General features: G+C 47.7%; 1 protein-coding gene across 1 annotated transcript in view; it reads left to right on the forward strand.

Moving 5' to 3' along the window:
* Positions 1 to 23,335, forward strand: part of DOCK4 (dedicator of cytokinesis 4) — a 348,354-nt gene that overhangs the window by 231,877 nt on the left and 93,142 nt on the right. Inside the window, 8 exon segments of the mRNA XM_029072864.2 lie at positions 5,927 to 6,024; positions 6,176 to 6,259; positions 6,393 to 6,493; positions 7,935 to 8,016; positions 9,081 to 9,251; positions 10,677 to 10,869; positions 17,962 to 18,089; positions 19,249 to 19,383. Coding sequence (XP_028928697.1) covers positions 5,927 to 6,024; positions 6,176 to 6,259; positions 6,393 to 6,493; positions 7,935 to 8,016; positions 9,081 to 9,251; positions 10,677 to 10,869; positions 17,962 to 18,089; positions 19,249 to 19,383 — 992 coding nt within the window.

Genomic DNA, 23,335 nt, shown 5'->3' on the forward strand with positions numbered 1-23,335 from the left:
AGAGTAGTCTAGCGGGATATAACAAGAGCCTGTAGCAGTAAGGTAGCCGTTTGGGTGGAGAGGAAAGGGCAGATCTTGGCGATATTGTAAAGGTGAAACCGGCAGGTCTTGGTAACGGATAGGATGTGTGGGGTGAACGAGAGAGACGAGTCAAGGATGACACCGAGATTGCGGGCCTGAGAGACGGGAAGGATGGTCGTGCCATCCACGGTGATAGGGAAGTCTGGGAGAGGACCGGGCTTGGGAGGGAAGATGAGGAGCTTAGTCTTGCTCATATTGAGTTTTAGGTGGCAGGCCGACATCCAGGTGGAGACATCCTGGAGGCAGGAGGAGATGCGAGCCTGAAGGGAGGGGGAGAGGACAAGGGCAGAGATGTAGATCTGCGTGTCATCTGCGTAGAGATGGTAGTGAAAGCCGTGAGAGCGAATGAGTTCACCAAGGGAGTGAGTGTAAATGGAGAACAGAAGAGGGCCAAGAACTGACCCTTGAGGAACTCCAACAGTTAAAGGATGGGAGGGGGAGGAGGCGCCTGCGAAGGAGACCGAGAATGAGCGGCCAGAGAGATAAGAGGAGAACCAGGAGAGGATGGAGTCCGTGAAGCCAAGGTGAGATAAGGTGTTGAGGAGGAGGGGATGGTCGACAGTGTCAAAGGCAGCAGAGAGGTCAAGGAGGATTAGAATGGAGTAGGAGCCATTGGATTTGGCAAGAAGGAGGTCTTGGGTGACCTTAGAGAGAGCAGTCTCGGTAGAGTGGAGGGGATGGAAACCAGATTGGAGGGAGTCCATGAGAGAATGGGAGTTAAGGAATTCTAAGCAGCAATTGTAGACGACTCGTTCTAGGATTTTGGAAAGGAAGGGTAGTAGGGAGATAGGGCGATAACTGGAAGGGGAAGTGGGGTCGAGAGAGGGCTTTTTAGAATGGGGGAGACATGGACATGTTTGAAGGCAGAGGGGAAGGAGCCATTGGAGATTGAATGGTTAAAAATAGAAGTTAAGGAAGGGAGGAGGGCAGGGGTGATGTTTTTTAAAAGATGAGTGGCAATGGGGTCTGAGGCGCAGGTGGAAGGGGTGGCACTTGTGAGGAGGGAGGAGATCTCCTCTGAGGATACTGGAGGGAAGGATGGAAAAGTAGGAGAGAGGGTTGGTGGGGAGGACGGGAGAGGCGGAGGGGTGACTTTGGGGAGCTCATACCTGATTGTCTTGATTTTTGTGATGAAATAGGTGGCCAGATCATTGGGGGTGAGAGATGGGGGAGGGGGAAGAACAGGGGGCCTAAGGAGAGAGTTAAAGGTCCGGAACAATTGGCGAGGGTGATGGGCATGGGTGTCGATGAGGAAGGAGAAGAAGTTTTGCCTGGCGGAGGAGCGGGCAGAGTTAAGGCAGGAAAGGATAAATTTGAAGTATGTGAGGTCGGCTTGGTGCTTGGACTTTTGCCAGCAGCGCTCAGCAGCTCGAGCATAGGAGCGTAGGAGGCAGACGGAGGAGGTGATCCAGGGCTGTGGGTTAGTGGAGCGAGAGCGGCGGAGGGAAAGGGGGGCAAGAGAGTTGAGATGAGTGGAGAGGGTGGAGTTGAGAGCGGAGACCTGATCATCGAGAGTGGGAAGTGAGGACAGGGCGGCAGGGTGAGGAGAGATGCTTTTGGAAAGACGGATGGGATCAAGAGAGCGGAGGTCTCTGTGGGGCAGTAGCAAAGATTTGCAGGGGAAGGGAGTGTGAGAGATGAGGCAGGTGAGAAGGTTATGGTCAGAGAGGGCGAGAAGGAGGAGAGAGCGGGAAAGGAAAAGGTCAAGGGTGAAAAGTAGTTTACCTGTAATGGAGTGGGTATTCCAGAGGCCACACTTGAAAGTAGCTGCGGGTGCAGAGTAGGGAGAGGGGGAAGAGCGGGGGGAGGGGAGGGTTTGGATGGGAACAAGGTGGCGGGGCCCTGGACGGGGAGAGGGGGAGGAGGGGTGGCGGTGGGACAGGAGGACTGGGATGGGGCAAGGGTGGGGAAGAGGGAAGGGGGCAAGGTGGGAGGAGGGGGTTTGGTGGGGAGGAGCGTAGGGGAGAGGAAAGAGGGGTGGCGCTTGTAAAGTGGGGTTCTAGGGAGGGGGAGTGGTGGGGGGGAGGAGGCAGAGGAGAGAGCGGGAAAGATCTGGGCAGGAGATGGGAAGGGGAAGGAGAGGATTGGGAGGGGCAGATGGGAGGACGGGGGTGGAAGGACATGATGAGGCCAGAGAGTCAGGTGGCAGCATTGAGAACAATTAACGATAACATGCGAAATGGACTCTACAAATTATCCATATTAGAAATAATTTAAGAAGCACTGCCATACTGGATCAGCCCTGTGGTACATCTGGCCTGGGATTCAGTCTCGGACAGGGGAGCGGACAACCTTGGAGGAAATGTGTGAGAGTGGCCCCCCTGGACACTCATCCTCCAAAACCAGTGCTGAGTCCATGATTGAGTAAAGTTAATAATAAAAATCATGCTTTTTGTTAAGCATTTACTGTGTGCCAAGCATAGGCATAGATACAAATAATCTGGTCAAATACACTCCCTGTCCCACATGGGGCTCAAAATCTATTTAGGAGAGAGAACCGGTATTAAATCCCCATTTTAGAGAAGAGGAAATGGAGTCCCAGTGAAGTGACTTGCCCAAGGTCACACCAGGCAATGGCAGATCTGGGATTAGAACCCAGGTCCTCTGACTCTCATGCTTGTGCTCTTTCTACTAGGCCTGCTGTTTCTAAATTGTATTTTGGATTATTTTCCTAGAGGTGTGTTACCTTGCCCTTGCTCACACTAAAACTCATTTCTTAGCCCACATACTCAGTTCTCTCAAATATCTCAGCAATTTATTCCCCTCTGTCAGGCATTTTGTTATTTGATAGTGCAGACTTGAAGGTTTCAGTGTGCACTCCTCCTTCCAGATCCCTGGGAGTTCCCACTGTTGACCCTTCTACTTTCCAGAAGAGTGGGAATTGGACTAGAAAATGCGGGGAGGCAGCTTCTATCCATGACCAAACACCCCTCCGACCCCTGCAGGCACAACTTGTGGGAAACCATATGACTGCAGTTCATGGAGAAATCAAACCCCGTGATAGGGACAGAATGAAAGGAGTTTACTGAAATCTAACATCTGACAAGATCTTTCAAAGGAAAATATTCTTTCCCATTTGATCAATTCCTCTTCCCCAGGAGGAATCACTCCCACTGAGGAAAAACTTGAGAGTATACTTTATTTCCACTAAGCCTTTGGACAGCTGGAAAACCATAATTATTACCAAGTTTTTCCCTAAAGCTAATCGTTCTTAGCAGTGTTAAGTGGTAACCCTACAGATTCACACCTGCCTTGTAAACAAGTACAAGCATTTACCAGTTCACATGTTTTAGAGCAGGTCACTGTCTCAGGAGACCAGGAGCGATCATCAACATTCTCTTTGACTTTCTGTTGCCAAATTTCCCAAAGGGCTCAGGAGCTTGGGTCTTTAACTGTTACAGAACTGGTTGAGATTCATTCCTTCATAATAGCATTCCAAATGGGGGAGTGAAAGAAGAGTAAGGGCAGGGATTACTGGACAGTCTATGGAATTGTCATTTTGAGGTTTGCAAGATTCAGGGAGATCCCTGTGGCCCCAAAGTCTATTTTTAAGTGATTAATTCATAAATAAAACCCCAAATAGATGGGAAGTCCAGTGTCTAGCACATCCAGGAACCAGGTTCTCGATTGGAGGTTCATGGGCCTGAGGGTTCATTCTCTCCCTAAGGTTCTGCTGGCACATTTCTGGAGTCTAAGGACAGGTCAGTGCAGGAAGACATTGTACCTAATTAGCAATAAAGTGTCCAACCAAAGACAGCATCCAGCTGGAAACTGGGGAATGAAAACCTTCAGGCCCCAGGGGAACAGGGGGCTGAACTGCGATTGGGTCTGAATCCCAAACCCCATTTCTACTCCCTATTAATCCCCTGAGAAAACATTAAAAATTGGTTTGGCACCAGCATTCAACAGATGTCCACATATCACGCTCCTGCGGTGCTGTTCCCTACATGGGCACTGAAAAGGGTCTCATTAGAATTCCAGTATCTCAGCCTGGGTGATGTAGCCCCAGTTTGCCACTACAGGAGCCACCCAGATTCAACAGAGGCTGGAAATCAACAGTTAAATCTTGGCTTCATGCTCCTGTCCCTGGAGACCATCTATCGTGGCTCACCCTCCAGTGTCATCTGTAAGGGGCACAGCAGTAACTCAGGGCTCCCCTGCTCCCTTATTTTCCTCCTCCTCTTCAGGGCCAAAATCAATGAGGGCAGAGGTGGGTTCTAGGAATGGTCCCGTCAGGGAGGGCAGGTCTAAATGGCCTACAGGGGGCAGGCTTCTAGGTCAGCAGCTGCTGGTTGGTGCTCCTGCCTGCTACCTGCCAGGCTAACTGAACATACCGTGGCAAAGAGGCAGAGCCCACCCAGGGGCCAGGAGCCCACAAATGCAAGTGAAGGGATCACAGCCGAAGGCCGAGGTGCCCTAGGGTAGGGGACCTGACCTGGCCTGGCCCTCCCCAGCTGTTTCCCTCTCTTCTTGGTTTCTGCTTTCCCCTCTGGGAGGACTGGGAAATTCACAAACAGAGATTCGCTCTCTCAGCATTCACCTAATAGCTCTTAGTGTGTTGGAAATCTAGAATGTGGTTTTTAAGTCATTTCAGGGTCCTGCTTAGGGGCATCCTCAGCCAGAGGTGCTAGTCAGTCCCTGTGAGCCCCAAGGACAGAGCCAGGAGCCACAGTAAGGTGCAGTACTATTTAGCTTTAGGAGTGCTAAGTACCTTTTGTCTGAATCTAGGAGGTGAGGTAATGAGTGCATTTTCCTTTCCTATCTTGGATTCTCCTGCCTTACCTTGCTTCTCTCCCACCTCCTCAGTAATTCTTATCCCATTCATTCTGCTGTTGTGCCTGTCTTCCCCTAGCCCGTAGAGGCATGCAGGCTTCCATTCTTTTCAGAGCTTTCTCTTGGTGGGTAGCTTCCCAGGTCTGAGGAGATTGTCTCTCGGCCCTACTCCCTGGGAGGGGCCTGCTCTCTCCATTTCTGGGCCCCAGCCCCTGCCAACAGTTTGTTTCAGGTCGGTTGCTTCCTTCCTCTTTATAGCTTTTCTTGGGCCCGCCCAAGCCACAATAGGGTTTCTCCTGAAATCAAAGCAGCACAGTGGATTTCTCACTGAGGGAACTTGTTTTTGTCATTTTTCATCTTTGTGGGCAGGGAACATGTCTATTAACTCTTTTGTGCTGTACTCTTCCAAGTGCTTAGTTCAAGGCTCTACATACAGTAATCATGCAAAAAATACCATCGATTGAGTGATTGATTGATCAATCCCGACAAATCCCTCAGACACATGAGCCTGCTTCATCCAACCAGTTTCTCAGTGGAGGCTGAGAAGAAATGTTTTTCCCTCTGCACTGCTGGCAAGGGTAGCCAGACACAGGATATGATTCCCTTCCCTTGTATGGACACCATGGGTGGTCTCTGCCCTGCACCCCTTTGAGCATTAGGTGCCTGCCTACCATCTGCCAGGGCCACTAAGGTGGAGATATTTTCTCTGCCTCATTCCTGTAATCTCGGCCCCCTTAGTCATCCCTCCTCCTAGGACCCCTCTGGAGTTTATTTTATGGTGTTTGTTAAGTGATTTACTATGTGCCAGGCACTGTTCTAAGCTCTGAAGTAGATGCAAGCTAGTCAGGTTGGACACAGTCCAAGTCCCACATGGAGCTCACAGTCTTAAACTCCATTTTACAGATGAGGCACCGTGGAAATGAAGGGTCGAGCAGGGAGCCTGTGCAAGCCAGAAAGGGCCCACGTGGTGAGGGAGGAGTGCAGGGGTAGATCTGGATCTGGAATGTTTCCACTGGGCCAGGGGTGTGGTTGCCTCTGCCCGCTCACTAATCAGATCTTCCTCCCCACACAGGGGATATGCTTGACCTCCTAAAGTGGCGAGCCCACCCAGACAAGATAACAGACTGCCTCTCCAAGCTGAAAGATATCGATGGGTCGGAGATAGTGAAGGTGAGCTGCCCTATGCCCTTCTCTCCCCTGGGACTGACTGGATGCAGACTGCAGGTTGCCTTGGAGTGGGAGGGGGCAGCCAAGGGCAAGGAGGAGGAGGGAGAGATGACACGGAGTATCATCTTCTGTTTTTCTTCTTCTTTCCATCCAGTTTCTCCAAGACACGTTGGATACTTTATTTGGAATTTTAGATGAAAATTCTCAAAAATATGGGTCAAAGGTATTTGATTCCTTGGTAAGTTTAGAATGTGTCAGTGAAATTGATTTGAATTTAATGGATGGGAAAGAAATTTGAAATGGGCAGAGAATTTAAAAGTAATAAAAGAACCTTGATTTGTAGCGGTTTAATGAAGCTTAATTTCCTTTAGGTCCATATAATAAATCTACTGCAAGACAGCAAATTCCATCATTTCAAGCCTGTAATGGACACCTATATTGAGAGCCACTTTGCTGGAGCACTCGCCTACAGGTAGGGTTCTAAGCATGGTTTGGAACCAAACCTACAGTGATTCCTTGCCTGCAATCCTCCCCATTCCAGTCAGGACGAGCATCTTAATTTCTCCCTGGATTCTAATTTTGGACCTGGCAGAGTCCCTTGAACCCTTTCCTTTCCTTTCACATTTCATCTCCAAAAGCTTTGGTGACCTGCTTTGTCATTGTGGTGAGCTAATATGAAGTCATGCTAATAATAATGATGGCTAAGCAATATGCTGAGGACTAGTAATCATATAGGACATAGCCTCTGTCCCAGTCAGATCGGACATAGCCTCTATCCCATTCAGAGTTCATAGCCTAAGAGGAGAACAGGTGTTTATCCCCACTTTGCAGATGAAGAAACTGAGACACAGAGAAGTGAAATGACTTACTCAAGGTCACCGAGTGGACAGGTGGTGGAACTGGGACTAAAATGTAGGTCTCCTGATTTTCAGTCCCATGCTGTTTCCATTAGGCCAGGCTGCTTCCCCTAATTCATCAAATTCAAGAAAAATATTTGGTGAATTTGTTTACTGTGACAAGGGACAGTATCTTGGTACATAGTAAGCACTTAACAAATACCATCATTATTATTATTATTATTATCCCCATTAGGCCATGCTGCTTCTGATTGTCTTGTGCCTCCCTCATCACTTGGCACCTAGGAAATGCTTAACTGTCAAATTACTATTATTATTATTATTGTTTTTATTATAATTTTTAATGGTATTTGTTAAACACTGTGTCAGGCACTGTACTAAACACTGGGGTACATACAAGATTCACAGGTTGGACACAATCCATGTCCTTCATGGGGCCCACAGTCTTAATCCCCATTTTACAGATGAGGGAACCGTGGCACAGAGAAGTGACTTACTCTGCACATAGTAAGCACTCAATAAATAGGATTTGTGATGATGAAACACCATTAATTATGACCTTGTCCAAGGTCACACAGTAGAAAAGTGGCGGAGCCGGGATTAGAACCCAGGTTCTCTGATTTCCAGTCCCATATTCTTTCCACTAGGCCATGCTGATTCTGTTGTAATTATTACAAAGGGCATGGTCCCTTTCCGGTTCCTCACAGGGGAACCCCTAGATTCCTGGAAACCAAGTACCATGCCAGCCCAGGAGAAAAGGGGTCCAGGACTGCAGTCTGAGAAAAACTCTTCTCCACTTACACTCACATGGCCATAAAAGATTCTACTTCTCTTTCCACTCCACCTTTGAGCCACAGACTTCCCAGAGCGGGAGCAGGAAGGGTTGTCTTCCCTGCCTTGCCCAGTGTCTGACTTTAACAGATGGAAAGTGAGGCCTCCCCATCCCTCCAAGTGGGTGAGGTCCTCATCCCCAGCATCAGGTTGGGTGTTGGGAGATTTGTGACTCTCTGTTATGCACTTAAGGAAGGGAGTTCTTGGTTTTGTTTCTTGGTGCAGAGACCTTATCAAAGTGCTGAAATGGTATGTGGACCGGATCACTGAAGCAGAGCGCCAGGAGCACATCCAGGAGGTGCTCAAGGTGAGAGACGAATTCTTCGCCGCCAACCTGTTCGGCTTGACAGGGACCCAGCCTCTAACCAGCTGGTCTTCTTTGTGGAAGAAAGGGCCAGGGAGCAGCTGGACCTGGACCACCCCCAGCCTCCTCCAATTCTCTAAGTAGCATTTTGGGAGGATCAACTCTATTTTCCAAAATTAAAATCTGAAACCAGTGGGCACCCTTGTAGCTTACCACTGCGATCAGGCCTCCACAGCCCGAGTTAAATGGGTGAATGAGTCGTTATCCAGGAAATTCAGGCCATAGAGCCACTTTGGGAGCTGAGAAATCCCATGTGCAGGGAGTGCCCAGATTGGGTCCTTCCCCATCCTGTGACTCCTGGGGCTGGGCAGACTGGCCAAGTGGGGTATGTTGAGCATGGTGATGGAGAAGGATATGCACCTCCAGATAATGTTCTTGGGATGGACTAGAATGTCACTGAAAGAGGGCATCCAAGTGGCAGCCAATCATGGAAAATGTGTCCCAGAGAGGAAGACTCATTCTGAAAAGCAGCGTTCTCTCTATGGGATCTTTTCCAAAGTGATTGCTGAGGGAGCTGATGCTTTTTGAATTATGTCCTTTCAACTACAATTCAGTGCTAGGAGTTTGCTTCTCTGGGATCTTAATCTGGTCTGGTCCCTAGAAAAATCGCCCTTAGAATGGCTTTGCCTCAGGTGATGATTGTTCAGTGTATGGGCACCTGAAGAGGGACTTGAAGAATGAGCATGCAGAAGGGGGCTCGGGAGGGGCCTAGTTCAGAGAGTGAATGTGGCAGACCCCATTTGGGGTCCTGCCAACCCCTCTTGGAGAAGACCCAAGGTGAACAAGGCTGAGGGTCCAGGCAAGGTGGCATCACCCCCCCTCTTAGCTGGGCACCAGTGTGGGAAGACACCATCAGGCCCCAGCTGGCCGGTTTCATCCTCTATGATAAGATTGAAAAACAAGCCCACGGCCTGCCACGGAGAAGAAACATTCAGAATCGCTTCCTTCCGGCCAAGACTGTTGTTCGATAGCCTGAATCTAATGGCAACTGTATTTGAAATTTTCAGGCCCAGGAATATATTTTTAAGTACATAGTTCAGTCTCGGAGGCTGTTTTCCCTCGCCACTGGTGGCCAGAATGAAGATGAATTCCGCTGCTGCATCCAGGAGCTCCTCATGTCAGTCCGATTCTTCCTCTCTCACGAAAGCAAAGGGTCAGGAGCCTTATCTCAGTCCCAGGTAATGCTTGCCGTTTCCACCGACTGGGGGAAGGTGTGTGTGATGCATTTAAGTGGAGGCGTGATGGAATGTCTTCTCTGAGAAAGCCCACCACTCCAGCTTCTATTCCCAGCTGGTGTGACTTAGAATAGGATTTTATTATTCCACCAGCATCTGAATAGCAGAACTAGGTTGCCTTGTCCCCAGTCTGTTTTCCCTCTGAATCAAGAAAGCCTGGAATGCCTTAGCACTGTCCCCAGTTGCTAGAGTGAATATTTGTGATTGTGGAAACAGTCTTTGCAGAAGCAGTTGGGGAGGCATGTTGTTCCCTGAACCTGGATCTGCATTTGAACAGCTCAAAGCTCTGGTCTGTTCCTTGCACGTCTGCTCAATTACGGGGAAAGGGGCTTTATTTAACTAATGCCCACTGGGCCGGAGCCAGTTCAGCAGGTCTCTTGATGGGCCCTTGGTCAAACTCTTGGAATCAAAATGCCAAAGGCAAAAGCGTCCCAACAGCTTCCAGAGGAACATTGGCTAGGACATTGCCCTGCCTCTCTGGCCCCATCCCCCGGCTCCAACACTACAAAGACTCAGGGCCCTGGCTGCTCCTCTCTTGGGCTGGATAATGCCCAGGATGCTAAAATCCACTGCTAGACTCCCTGGGATGATTGCCGCCAATTGCCTTTTGAGAGACTGGGGGAGTCTCTGAGAGTCTCTTTTCCCAGGCAAGTCCCTAGAGATACTAGCTTGAATGGATTTGGGGATTCAGTAGCCCAGAGAGCTGAAAACCAAATTTTCTCATTTTCTTGTGGTTCCTTCACTTTTGGCCACCTCCTGGCCTTGTCCTCAGTCTGATTGAAGCAGAAGTTTTTACAACACTTCTGGAAGGAGGGGAGGTGGGGAAATTGGGCTCTTTTGGCCTACGGACTCCCCCTGACACCTCCCCAATTCTGCTGTCACTGCAGTCCATCACTTCTCTTCCGACATTCAGGAGGGCCAAATATGTTTGGGGCTTGGGTCCCCAAATCCTTTACTTTGTGGGGAGAAGGGGGGAAGAAGAGAGGCAGAAGAGGGACAGAGAGCAGAGAGCCTGCGAGCTTTGACTTTAGAAAATAGCACTACTAGATGGGACATCCTATAGATTTTTAGGAAAGAAAATGGTGAACATGGCTCCAGTTCTCCATCATCCAGAACTGTGGGGATTGACTGTCACATTTGGGTTTAGCCATGTGGCAGAGGTATGTCCCAGGAATGCCATCCACTGGAATGGCTGCAGGGAGCTCACCCACCCATTATACCCTTCCTTTGGCAAATCTAGGAAACTTACTTGGGAATCTGCCTTCCATTTTCCCTTTATTCACCTTGTCCCCACAGATGCCAGAAAAATTAAATCTCACTGCGATGTGTGGGGATGACTGATTTTATTTGGTTTCTTCCCTTCTCCAGGCCGTTTTCCTGAGTTCCTTCCCAGCAGTGTACTCGGAGCTGTTGAAGCTCTTTGATGTGCGAGAGGTAGCGAACCTGGTGCATGACACCCTGGGCAGCCTGCCAACCATCATGCATGTTGATGATTCTCTCCAGGCAGTGAAGCTTCAGTGCATTGGGAAAACAGTGGAAAGCCAGCTTTACACTAACCCAGGTAAGGCGGCGGAGACTCTCACTGTAGTGCAATGCACCTGAGGGTGGTGGGTAGGAGGGGTACTCTTTGCCTGGGAGTACTAGAATCTACCTTTGCCAAGTCATCAGTTTTCTGAAAGGCACATTTTATTCCTTATTCAGTGTGGCTTATCTAGGCAGTTGGATAGGGATTTCTGCTGCTTCTGATGTATGTACTCTTCCAACACCTTAGTACACAGCTTTGCACTCTGTAGGGGCTCAACACATGCCTTGAATTTATAAGGCACTTACAAAACACTTTTATGCTGCCCCAGTTTTTGTCCTCACATTATCCTTGAACAGCAGACGAAAGTAGGTATTGTTATCCCCATTTTAGAGTTGCAGAAAAAAGCATAGGCACCTGAAGTGACCCAAACTAGATCACATAGGTGGCCTGTGACTGAGTCAAGACTATAACCCAGGTCTGCCGACTCCTGATCCCTGATCTATAAAACAAGGATAATGAAAGGGGAAAAGTCAGGAATGGGAGCATTGAATGTGGAGGCACAAAAGTGAAATTCAAATAAGATATCCTTACTGAGGGAGCGGGGAGCGTAACCCCAAACCAGCTTTTCTGGATAAGTAACTGAGCCAGGTTCCAGGAAAGCAAGCGTGAGGTAAGGAGGGATAGAAATTGGAATTTCATCTGAAATATGACTAGTGGGGGAGCTCATTTCAGTTTTATAATCAGTCATGGGTGTTTTGACTGTGTGCAGAACATTGAACTAAGCGCTTTGGCAAGTGCCATGCAACAGAGTTGGTAGACACATTCCCTGTCCACAAGGACCTCAGCGTCTAGAGGAGGAGAAGTAAACTGGACTTTCATTCATTTTTTTCATTCATTCGTATTCATTGAGCGCTTACTGTGTGCAGAGCATTGTACTACGCGCTTGGAAAGTACAGTTCAGCAGTAAAGAGACAATCCTGCCTACTTACAGTCTAGAAGTGGGGAAAAAGATATCGAAACAAGTAAACAGGCATCAATAGCTTCAATATAAATAAATAGAATTATAGATATATGCACATCAAAAATATATCACATTATTTATAAACTAGGATTGATATAAATAAATAGAAATATAGATGTGTACATATGTACACAAGTGGGGTGGGGGGTAGAGCAAAGGGAGTGAGTGCATCTATCTTTAAACTATGTATTATAAATTATTCATTCATATTACGTTATAAATTATTTATTCATATCAATGTGTCTCCCCCTCTAGACTGCAAACTCATTATGGGCAGGAAATGTTTCTACAAATTCTGTTGTATTATACTCTCCCAAGCGCTTAGTACAGTGCTCTGCCCATAGTAAGCAGTATGGCCTTGTGGAATGAGCACGGGCCAGGAAGTCAAAGGATTTGGCTTCTAATCCTGGCCCCCACACTTGTCTGCTGTGTGACCTTGAGCAAGTCACTTAACTTTTCTGTGCCTCAGTTACCTCATCTGTAAAATTGGGATTAAGACTGTAAGCCTTTGTGGCATAGGGACTGTGTCCAACCTGATTATCTTGTATTTGCCCCAGTACTTAGTACGGTGCCTGACACATAGTGAGTGTTTAACAAGTACCATTATTATTAATAATAATGATGGTATTTGTTAAACTCTTACTATGTGCCGAGCACTGTTGTAAGCACTGGGATAGATACTAGGTAATGAGGTTGTCCCATGTGGGGCTCACAGTCTTAATCCCCATTTTAAAGAGGCTGAATAGGATTACTAGCCACTGCTAGCAAATGGAACCATTATATGGCTCCACTCTTCTACCTCCATAGAATTAAACCTGGAAAACCTGGAAAATCTGAGGCCAAAGATGGAAATTATTTTGAAGCTGCTAGAAGAGGCGTTAGAACCTGTCACCCCAGTGGATGAAGATTAAGTGGGCTAAATGCAACATCCAGTCTGTCTCACTACTTGTCGAATCCCCTCTGGGATGATGCCAGGTCTCCAGCATCATCTACTGCTGAGTGTGACTCTTCAGGTGTATTAGGGTTAAATCAAGTGGGTTAGGTGGTGATGGGATCAAGGGGCTGACTGATGGACTAGGCCACAGCTTCCATTCTTGCTCCATTCTGGGGCTGTTACTTGGCCTTCCTGACCAGTTTTTCAATCACAGTACACTCTTTTCATGCTTGGAGGAAAAACAGATGGGTCTGTCCCACTTCAGGGGTTTTGGATGATTACACAGCAGAAACTCCTTACTCCCTTAGAGATCTGGTGCCACTGGGGAACAGCCAGCAGTTGTTTGTCCTCGGGCCGATGAGCTGGGTGGTTGGTTTTCCAGGGCTGACATTGGATTGCTCCAGATGTCCGTTCCTCACAACCCCCTGCAAGTAGAGGCTTTTGTCTCTTGCTGCCAACATAGTTATTGTCCAGCTCAGTCTGCCAAGCAACACAGCTGCAGAAGGCTGGTTTCTAAGCTCTCCTGCTTAGCTGCTTCAATGCTCCAGCGCTGCTTGCCCTGGAAGTCCTTCCTGAAAAGAGATTAGACTGGGAGGAAAAACAGGGATGTCTGATTCCTATGAAGCTGCTCTGCAGACCCCAACCCTGAGGGCCAGGGCTTAGCTCTGGGGAGACACATACCCACCCTGCCCTTCCCTTGCCACTCTCCCAGCCCAAGGATGAAGACAAGCTGATTCTAGTGGAGAGACCTTTAGGAAGACTAATGGCATCTACATGGCTCCCTCACCCTGGCAGGTTTCCCTTTCCAAAGCAGATATGAGTCATTTAGCCAATCAGTCATATTTATTGATGCTTACTGTGTAAAGAGCACAATACTAAACACTTGAAAGAGTGCAATATAACAATAAACAGACACGTTTCCTACCCACAGTGATCTTACAGTCTAGAGTGGGAGACACATTAATGTAAATAAATTATAGATATGTATATAAGTGTTGCGGGGCTGGGAGAGAAGATGAATAAAGGGAGCAAGTCAGGGAAAAGTGGAAGGAAGTGGGAAAAGAAGAAAGGAAGGTTTAGTCAGGGGAGGCCTCGTGGAGGAGATATGCTTTCAATAAGGCTTTGAAGGGGAGGAGAGTAATTGTCAGAGATGAGGAGGGAGGGCACTCCGGGCCAGAGGCAGGATGTGGGTGAGGGGTCGGTGGTGAGATAGATGAGATTAGAGGAGTGAAGTGTGCAGGCTGAGTTGAAGTGGGATAGTAGTGAGGTGAAGTAGGAAGGAACAAGTTGATTGAGTTCTTTAAAGCCAATGGTGAGGAGTTTCTGTTTGATGTGGAGGTGGATGGGCAAATACTGAAGGTTCTTGAGAAGTGCAGAAACATGACTTGAACATTTTTGTAGAAAAATGATCCAGGCAGCAGAGTGAAATATGGCTTTGAGTGGGGAGAGACAGGAGGCATGGAGGTCAGCAAGGAGGCTGATACAATAATCAAGGCAGGATAGGATACATGATTGGATTAAGGTGGTAGCAGTTTGGATGGAGAGGAAAGGGTAGATTTTAGCAGTGATGTGAAGGTTGAACCGACAAGAATTAGTGATGGATTGAATGGTGAAGCAGCATTGCGTAATGGTTAGAGCACAGGCCTGGGAGTCAGAAGGTTGTGGGTTGTAATCCTGGTTCTTCCACTTGTCTGCTGTATGACCTTGGGCAAGTCACTTCACTGTGGCTCAATTTCCTCATTTGTAAAATGGGGATTGAGACTATGAATCCCATGTAGGACAGGGACTGTGTCAAACACAATTCGCTTGTATTCACCCCTTGCAGTATGCAGTAAGCACTTAACAAATAGATGAATTATTATTATTATATGTGGGTTGAATAAGAGAGAGGAGTCGGGGTAATGCCAGGGTTACAGGCTTGTAAGACAGGTAGGATGGTGGTGCTTCCTACAGTAATGGGAAAGTCAGGGAGAGAACTGGGTTTGGGTGGAAAGGTAAGAATTTCTGTTTTAAATATGTTAGGTTTGAGGTGACAGGAGGACATCCAAATAGAGATATCTTGAAGGCAGGAGGAAATGCAAAACTGAAAAGAGGGAGAAAGATCAGGACTGGAGATGGAGATTTGGGTATCATACACATAGAGCTTGGTAGTTAAAGCCATGAAAGTGAATGAGTTCTAAAAGGGAGTGGGTGTAGATGGAAAACAGAAGGGGAGCCAGAACTGAACCTTGAGGGACACCCTCTGTTAGGGGGTGGGAGGCAGAGAAGGAGCCTGCAAAAGAGACCGAAAATGAATGGCCAGAGAGATAGGAGAACCACAGTAGAACACTATCAGTGAAGCAGAGGTTGGATAATGTTTCCAGGAGAAGGAGGTGGTGAACACTGTCAAAGGCATCTGACAGGTTGAGAAGGATTAGAATGAAGTTTAAGCCATTAGATCTGACAATATGAGCCTTTTTAGCCAGCTAGGTAATCTCGCTTCCTTGACGTTGCATGGGGAGCAGGCAGGGTGTTAATCAATCTATTAAACAATCATCATTATTGAGAGCTTACTGTGTGCATAGCACTGTATTAAGCACTTAGGAGAGTACAGCATAACAGAGTTGGTAGGTATGTCCCGTACCCACAAGGAGTTTATAGTCTAGAAGGCGAGACAAGCATTAATATAAATAAACTGCAGATATGTACACAAATGCTGTGGGGCTGAGGGTGGGGTAAATAAAAAGTACTAATCCAAGTGCAAGGGTGATGCAGAAGGGAGAGGGAGTAGGAGAAATGAAGATTTAATTGGGGAAGGCTTCTTGGAGGAGATGTGCTTTAGATAAGGCTTTGAAGGGGAGGAGAGTGATCCTCTGTTGAATATAAAGGGGGAGTAAGTTCCAGGACAGAGGCATGACATAGGTGAGAGGTCGGAGGAGAGGTAGATGAGATCAAGGTACAGTAAGTAAGTTGGTGCTAGAGGAGCTAATGAGTGTGCTGGGTTATAGAAGGAAGTCAGGTAAGATAGGGGAGGGCCAGGAAATTGAATGCTTTAAAGCCAGTGGTAAGGGCTTTCTGTCTGATACCGAGGTAGTTGGGTAATCCTTGGAGGTTTGTGAGGAGTAGGGAAAATTGGACTGAACTTTTTTTTTAAAAAAGTGGTCTTGAATGGGAGGAGATATGAGGCAGGGAGGTCAATAAGGAGGCTGATGCAACAATCAAGGCAGGATAGGATAACTGCTTGGATCAGCATGTTAGCAGTTTGGATTGAGAGGAAAGGGGAGATTTTAGTGATGTTGTTAAAGGTAGAACAGAAAGGATTTGTGACAGATTGAATATGTGTGTTGAATGAATGAGAAGCAGCATGGCTCAGTGGGAAGAGCATGGGCTTTGGAGTCAGAGGTCATGGGTTCAAATCCCAGCTCTGCCACTTGTCAGCTGTGTGACTTTGGGCAAGTCACTTAACTTCTCGGTGCCTCAGTTACCTCATCTGTAAAATGGGGATTAAGACTGTGAGCCCCACATGGGACAACCTGATTGCCCTGTGTCTACCCCAGCACTTAGAACAATGCTCGGCACATAGTAAGCGCTTAACAAATACCAACATTATTATTATTATTATTATTATTAATGAGAGAATTGAGTCAAGGATAATAACAAGGCTTACAGACTTGTGAGATAGGGAGGATGGTGTTGCTGTCTACAGTGATTGGAAAGTCACGGGGAGAACAGGGTTTGGGTGGCAGAGCCCAGATACCTCTTGTGTCCATTGGTCTAAGGGGGGAATGACCTTGCCTCTGGGTGTAGGGAGAAAAGGGCACCTCCTATGGGCAGAGCCATTGAACCCTCTGCCTTCTTCCTTACCAGGAAGTGTGTATGTCTGGGGTACAGTACTGCTCTCTATGGAAGCCTGGAAAATACTCTAGCAGGATCTCACTAGCAGCTCCTATCAGGTTCTCCACTTACCAGCCCCCATCAAGGTCTTCATTTTGTCATCCCCCAGCTGGGTCTGCACTAGCCAGCTCTCCAGCAGGGTCTCCACTAACAATCCTCCAGTCATATTTATTGAGTGCTTACTTTGTGCAGAGCACTGTACTAAGCACTTGGGAGAGTACAATATAGCAATATAACAGACACATTCCCTACCCACAATAAGCTCTCAGTCTAGAAGGAGAGAATGACATTAATCTAAATTAATAAATCATCAGTATGAACATAAGTGCTATGAGTCTGGGAGGGGGGATGAATAAAGGAAGCAAGTCAGGGTGATGCAGAAGGGGATTGAAGGAAAGGAAAAGAAGGTTTAGTCAGGGAGGGCCTCTTGGAGGAGATATGCTTTCAATAAGGCTTTGAAGCTAGGTAGAGTAATTGTCAGATATTAGGGGGAGAGTGTTCCAGGCCAGAGGGAGGATGTGGGCAAGAGGTTGGTGGTGAAATAGATGAGATCGAGGTACAATGAGAAGGTTAACGTAAGAGGATCAAAATGAGCAGAGCATCCATTAGCTAGCTCCCCAGCCATCCCTCTACCAGGGTCTCCACTAATCAACTCCAGCAGAGACCACTGAAATCAGCATATGCCTGGGCAGCTAGTGACCATCAACTAGAATGTCTTGATATTTCATTTGACTTGCTTGCAGAATGGTGTGTGAGTAGCCCACACAGTGGGCCAAGAGAATGGGATATAAGCTAAGGGGCCCCTAGAGAATAGGGGCAGATGGGGCCAGATGGGGCCTGGAGGTGACTAGAAACCATTACAAAGCCACTGATGTAATTAGCCCTCATGTGAGTCTACTAGAAATACCAGGATGGGGCCAGGATGGGTAGAACCTAAGTAGGAACAAAGAGGCCAAAACAGAGCAGTCACATGGGGCTGTCAAGCAGGGGGAATGTGGAAGCAGAGCCCTGTTTTGGGAGAATGCCCAGCTGAGGCCAAAGGAAGATTTTTGGAACACAACCACAGTAACAACTGATATATTTGTCCTCCTGGCTGGGGGTCTCATTCCTGGGGCTGGCGATCACAAGCTGTGAAGTGAACTTGCTGAGGGCTCTTGCTGGGTGGCAGATTCTCTGAGACAGACAGCTTGCCCCAAAGGACCCATGGGAGCCCTCGATGCCTGGGCAGTCTGGAGAAAGTCTGTGTGGGAATGGGCTCTAATGACTAGCCCCCCGTTCAATTACTCTGTCCCTCTCTCAGACTCCCGCTCCATCCTGCTGCCTGTGGTCTTGCACCATCTTCACATGCACTTGCAGGAACAGAAGGACCTGGTCATCTGTGCCCGGATTCTGAGTAACATCTTTTGCCTCATCAAGAAGAACAGTTCGGTGAGCATGCAGTTCCCTGGGGTGGGCAATCCCTAGTCTTTCTGAGCAAGGGATTTAGAGTGGGAATCTGTGGGCTGTGGGAGAGTTACAGGTTCTGGATACTGTCTTATGAGAAAATGAACGAATGCTTCCTGCAGGACTCTGTCAAGCCACTTTTATGCATCCTGCTCAATTGCTTTCCTTGAGCAGCTATGCCAGTGAGGTTTCCCTCAGTGGAAAGTGAATGTGCTCAATGCCTGCCATAGAGACCTGCTCTAGATACTTTGGAAATAGAGTGGCTCCCAAACGGTGGGTGGGTCTCCAGGCCTAGTGATCTAGCCACTTGGTGGGTGCCCCTCAGCAAAGGAATCTCTATGAAAATGCCAAAGGCTGCTGCTGGCTGAGGTCTCAACTTCCTCTGGTAGCTCTGTATCTTCCCTCTGCCCAACCCCAACATGGAGCGCTGAGGTTGCCCGATGTTTTTTAGCAAGCAAAGACAAAGCTGGTGCATGGGTCCTAGCCAGGTGCTCTTCCTTTCACTTAACAACAATAATAAAAAATTTGGGGGGGACATCAAGGGTAGGAAAGGCACAGAGGTGAAGATTCCCCCCAAATGGGTTCCTCATTGTTCCCAATCTTGCGCCAGGTTTGCAGTGTCCAATTGGAAGAACAGAAACTTAGGTTATATTTATTCCTGGGGAAGGAACACAGGCCTGGGAGTCAGAGGACCTGGATTCTAATACTGGCTCTTCCACTTGCCGGCTGTGTGACCTTGGGCGCATCTGGACTTGGCATTTCCTTCCCATTTAGACTATAAGTCCCGTGGAGAAGCAGCATGGCATGGTGGATAGAGCACAGGCCTTGGAGTCAAAAGGTCATGGATACTTATCCCGGTTCCACCACTTGTCTGGGCAAGTCACTTCACTTCCGTGCCTTAGTTTCCTCATCTTTTAAATGGGGATAAAGACTGTGAACCCCTCATGGGACAGGGACTGTGTCCAACCTGATTTGCTTGTATCCACCCCAGCGCTTTGCAGAGTGTCTGGCACACAGTAAACTCTTAACAAATACTGTCATTGTTATTAGTGTGCGGGACAGGGCCTGTTTCTGACCAATCATGTTTACCTTAGCGCATAGCACAGTGCAGATACCAAATATCATTCTTATTATTTAATTTTAGGAAAAATCTGTCTTGGAGGAAATTGATGTGATTGTGCACAGTCTGCTAGATATCCTGCTGAGAACCATCCTGGAGATCACCAGCCGGCCTCAGCCTGCGGGAACTGCCATGCGGCTCCAGTTTCAGGATGTCACCGTAAGATCCAGGGCAGGGATCAGACCCCAGCTTGGGTGTGTAGAGTCCGTGGTCCCAGGATTTGGGACTTGTGGCCCCGACCAGATAGGAGACTGGGGGACCAGCTGTGCCTGGGCCACTTTCTCTGTTTGGCTAAGTTTATTCCTCAACGGTGGGGCAGGTACTAGACTGATCTGCAAGGGAAGAGGTGAGGAGTCATGGAGGCTCACAAGCCTGAATTGGATTTTCTCTCCCTCCCTGGGTAATCTCTGAATGTGTGTGTTTACTATGTTTTCTGTCGATACAATGAATATTCCTCCTTTATATATGAGTGTGAGCTAAATGCTTTCTCTGGCCCGGTGTTTGAAACCGGCTGAACGATGTTTTCTTCGCAGGCAGGTTATTTGCAAGATACCAACATTTCCTTTAGCTTTTTAGCAAACAATTACTAAGGCCTCTTAGTGAGCACAGCTCCTGCCTCATCCTCTTTAGAAAGTCTGCAACCCCCTCAACAGATGCAGAAAAGTCCCTCAGGCCCTTTCACATGGAAAGGCTTTTGTTCAGCCCCTATGATGTCAGGTCTCGCAAGATGAATGGTGCAAGAATTGCTGCAGCCGCTGCAGCAGCGACAGCGGCGACTCTCCAGTGCCCACCTTGGCCTCAGTAGGCAGAGCCAGAGACCTGAGGGAAAGGTTCTTGTTGATGATGGTGGGAGCATGGGAAAGACCAAAGGAGTGAATGATCTTCCTGTCACTCTTGAGGATGGGCCACTACACTGGTGGCAGTTTGGAAAGTGAAAAGCACTCTAACCCCAGAAATAGAACCAACCCTCAGCCTAACCCTCCCTTCAGTTCATCAGCTTGGTGGGAGTTGCCATAGCAGAGGCCTCTGGGTAGACCAAAGTGCCCGGATGCCCCTTGTCCTCGAGGACAGGCATGGATTTAAGCTCCAGGCCACAAACTCCCCAGCAGACCTGTTCTGGGCCAGGGTTGGGCAGCCACCAGGTCAGCACAGCAGGAGCTGGGGAGTGGGAGAGGCAGCGGTGAAGGATGGACACTCTCTCCCTGGCAGCCACCACCACCTCCAGCAGCACAGCTACCAGAACTCACTGCAGACCGTTCCCTGGTGGGTTCTGCTATGGCGACCAAGGAAAGGTTTCCCAGCTGTGCCAGGAACTTCCAGGCACCAGTCTGGGCAGCTATGGTCAAAGTTAAATTTAATACGAAAGTTTTCTAATGGGAAATGGAATTTGAGATGGCCACATTAATGGTCCCTCTTTCTATCAGGAACTAGCTGGAAGGGTAATCATCATGAGTGATTCTAGATGTGTGGGTGTTTGCTCCAGTTGTGTAAGCATGGTATGTGCTAGTCTGTATATATTGTGATTCATTCAATAGTATTTCATTCAATAGTATTTATTGAGCGCTTACTATGTGCAAAGCACTGTACTAAGCGCTTGGAATGAACAAGTCGGCAACAGATAGAGACAGTCCCTGCCGTTTGACGGGCTTACTGTCTAATCGATGTATGTAGGTTTGTGAGTGGACACTAATATGTGTAAATGTAGTGTTTGATTTTCTGTGTATTTGGGAGAGTGTGCTCTGTTGCTCCTGTCCCACTTTTTCCTCCCTTCCTTTTTTTCTTCTGGGTACCTGCAGGTGTGTCTATTCCTGTCTGCATGTGTGCCTTTGACTGAGTCGTGTGTGTGTGTGTTTGTGTGTGTGTGTGTGTGTGTGTACTGTATGCCTGTACCCCTGTCTCTTTATGTATTATATGTCTGCCCCTGTCTGCATTGTAAACTTGTCAAGGGCTGGGAACATGTTTGCTAATTCTGTTATATTATACTCTCTCAAGCGCATAGTACAGTGCTCTGCACATGGTAAATGCTTAATAAATACCATTGATTGATATTGTTTGTCTATCCCTCAGTCTGTGTGTGTCTATATCTGGGTACTCTCTGGCCCTCAGTTGGTGTTTGTGTCCCTGTGTGTTTGTCCCCCATCTATATGTGTCACTCTATGTATTGTGTGTCTATCCCTCAGTCTGTGTGTCTCTGGGCTCTGTCTCTCTGTCCCTCTTTCTGTGTGGATGGGTTTTTTTTATTTCTTTGCCTCTGGGTCTGTTCACCTCTGTTCTTCTCCCTTTCTATCTTCCTTTCCTGCCTTTGTGACCCTACCTCTTCTCGCATGTTGAGTTCTGGAAAATAGTTTCCTTAATTTAAACTCACTTTCATTCTCCAAGCTGCCATCTGTCTGGGCTGGGCACGAGGGGCCATTTCAAGGGCCAGAAATGGAGCAGAGTTTGCAGCACAACCAGAACTTCCAAGTGCCAACAGAACCGGAAACACCTATTCAGGCTCGGCCCTGGACAGCACTATTACAGCTGCTGCATCTCCTCGTCCTCCTCATCCTCCTCCATGTCCTCCACTGCATCCTCATCCTCCTCCTCATCATCTTCCTTTTCCTTCTCCTCTTCCTCCTCCTCATCCTGTCTCTTCCTTGTCCTCTTCCTCGTCCTCCTCCTCCTCATCCTCTCTTCCATGTCCTCTGTCTCCTCATCCTCCTCCTTGTCCTCTGCCTCCTCCTCTTTCCCCTCCCCTCCTGCCTCCTCTTCCTCCTCTGTCTCTGTCCCTGACTCCTTTCTATCTTTCTCCATCTCTTTCCCCTTCTCCTTCTTCCTTTTCTCCTCCTCTGCCTCCCTCTCTTTCCACTCCTCCCTCTTCCTTCTCCTCCTTCCTTTCCTTCTCCTCTGCCTCTTTCCGCACTTCCTTCTTCTCTTCCTCCTTCTGTTCTTCCTTTTTCTTTTCATTTCCCTTTCCCTCCTCCCTACCAGAAGCAGTCCAAAAGCAGCAGCAGCAGAACACACCATCCCTACCATCATTACCGCTGTAGGGGAGGAATCCCCCCTTCCCATTTTGACACTAACAATTGGCAGATGGACTGACAGGCCAAACCCCAAAATTTGGGCATTCCATCTTAGATCAGACCTCTGATCACTGTGGCTGGGCAAGTATCCTGACCTGAGGGTCAGGGACCTCAGTTCCTGAAAGTACTGCTCTTACTGGAAATGAGATTGGACAATGAAATTCACCAAACCACCTTAGAGCCTTTATTTTGATGCCTCATTAGACCAGGGAGTGTTACTGTTGCTAAATGGACCAGAGTCAGTCAAAACCCCTCTTCTCTTTGAGCTTTAAGTTTGTGTACATCTTGTTCTGCTTTATTTCCTCCGAAATGGTAGAAATATACAAAAATGTATGGATGAATGTGGGAATGACTTCCAGGGTGTTTGTGTAGATATGGTTCTAGGCGGTTCATAAGCAATGAAGTTCTGGAACATAGTCTCCTAGCACTGAAACTCACCTTAACACAGCCATGTTGGGCGTGTTAACACATTAGGAGAATGAGTAACAGCCACATGAATACCCAAACTGCTGCTGTATTGAGAGTTAAAATTGAAAGTTATGCAGGAGTCAGAGAGAAACTGAATCAGTTTTAGGAAACCAAAAACAATGAGGGCAGAGGAAATGTTTTAAGGACATGATAAAGCAAACTGTCAGACAAAATTGCATCTCAGCTGAAACTGGGAGTCAGTTACTGAAAAAAGATCAACATGGTGTCCTGCTATCAAGAAAGGAGTGATTCTAAGGAAAAGCTTCATAAGTTAAGAGACAAGGAGGCAAAAAGAAAATATCAGGCAGTACAAAAATTAACACAACAAGGGGTAACCTTTTTGTGTGCACAGCATGGCTAGCATTGTGAGTCCTGAGCCAGACTTTTTGGTCACACTCATTCATAAGTGAACTTCACCATCTGTGGAGTCTTTTCCAAATATGAAAGGCATTTTTATTTACAGGTTCTGTGTAAATGAATATGCATTTCTAGACACGTGGACCTATTTGGTGCAGTCCTTTGGAGTTTGGAGCAATTGTACTTCACAATGTTTTCTCCCAGAGAAAATAGAGTTCTAATCA

This window comes from Ornithorhynchus anatinus, chromosome 10 (genome assembly GCF_004115215.2).
Source record: "Ornithorhynchus anatinus isolate Pmale09 chromosome 10, mOrnAna1.pri.v4, whole genome shotgun sequence".
NCBI classification, from domain to species: Eukaryota; Metazoa; Chordata; class Mammalia; order Monotremata; family Ornithorhynchidae; genus Ornithorhynchus; species Ornithorhynchus anatinus.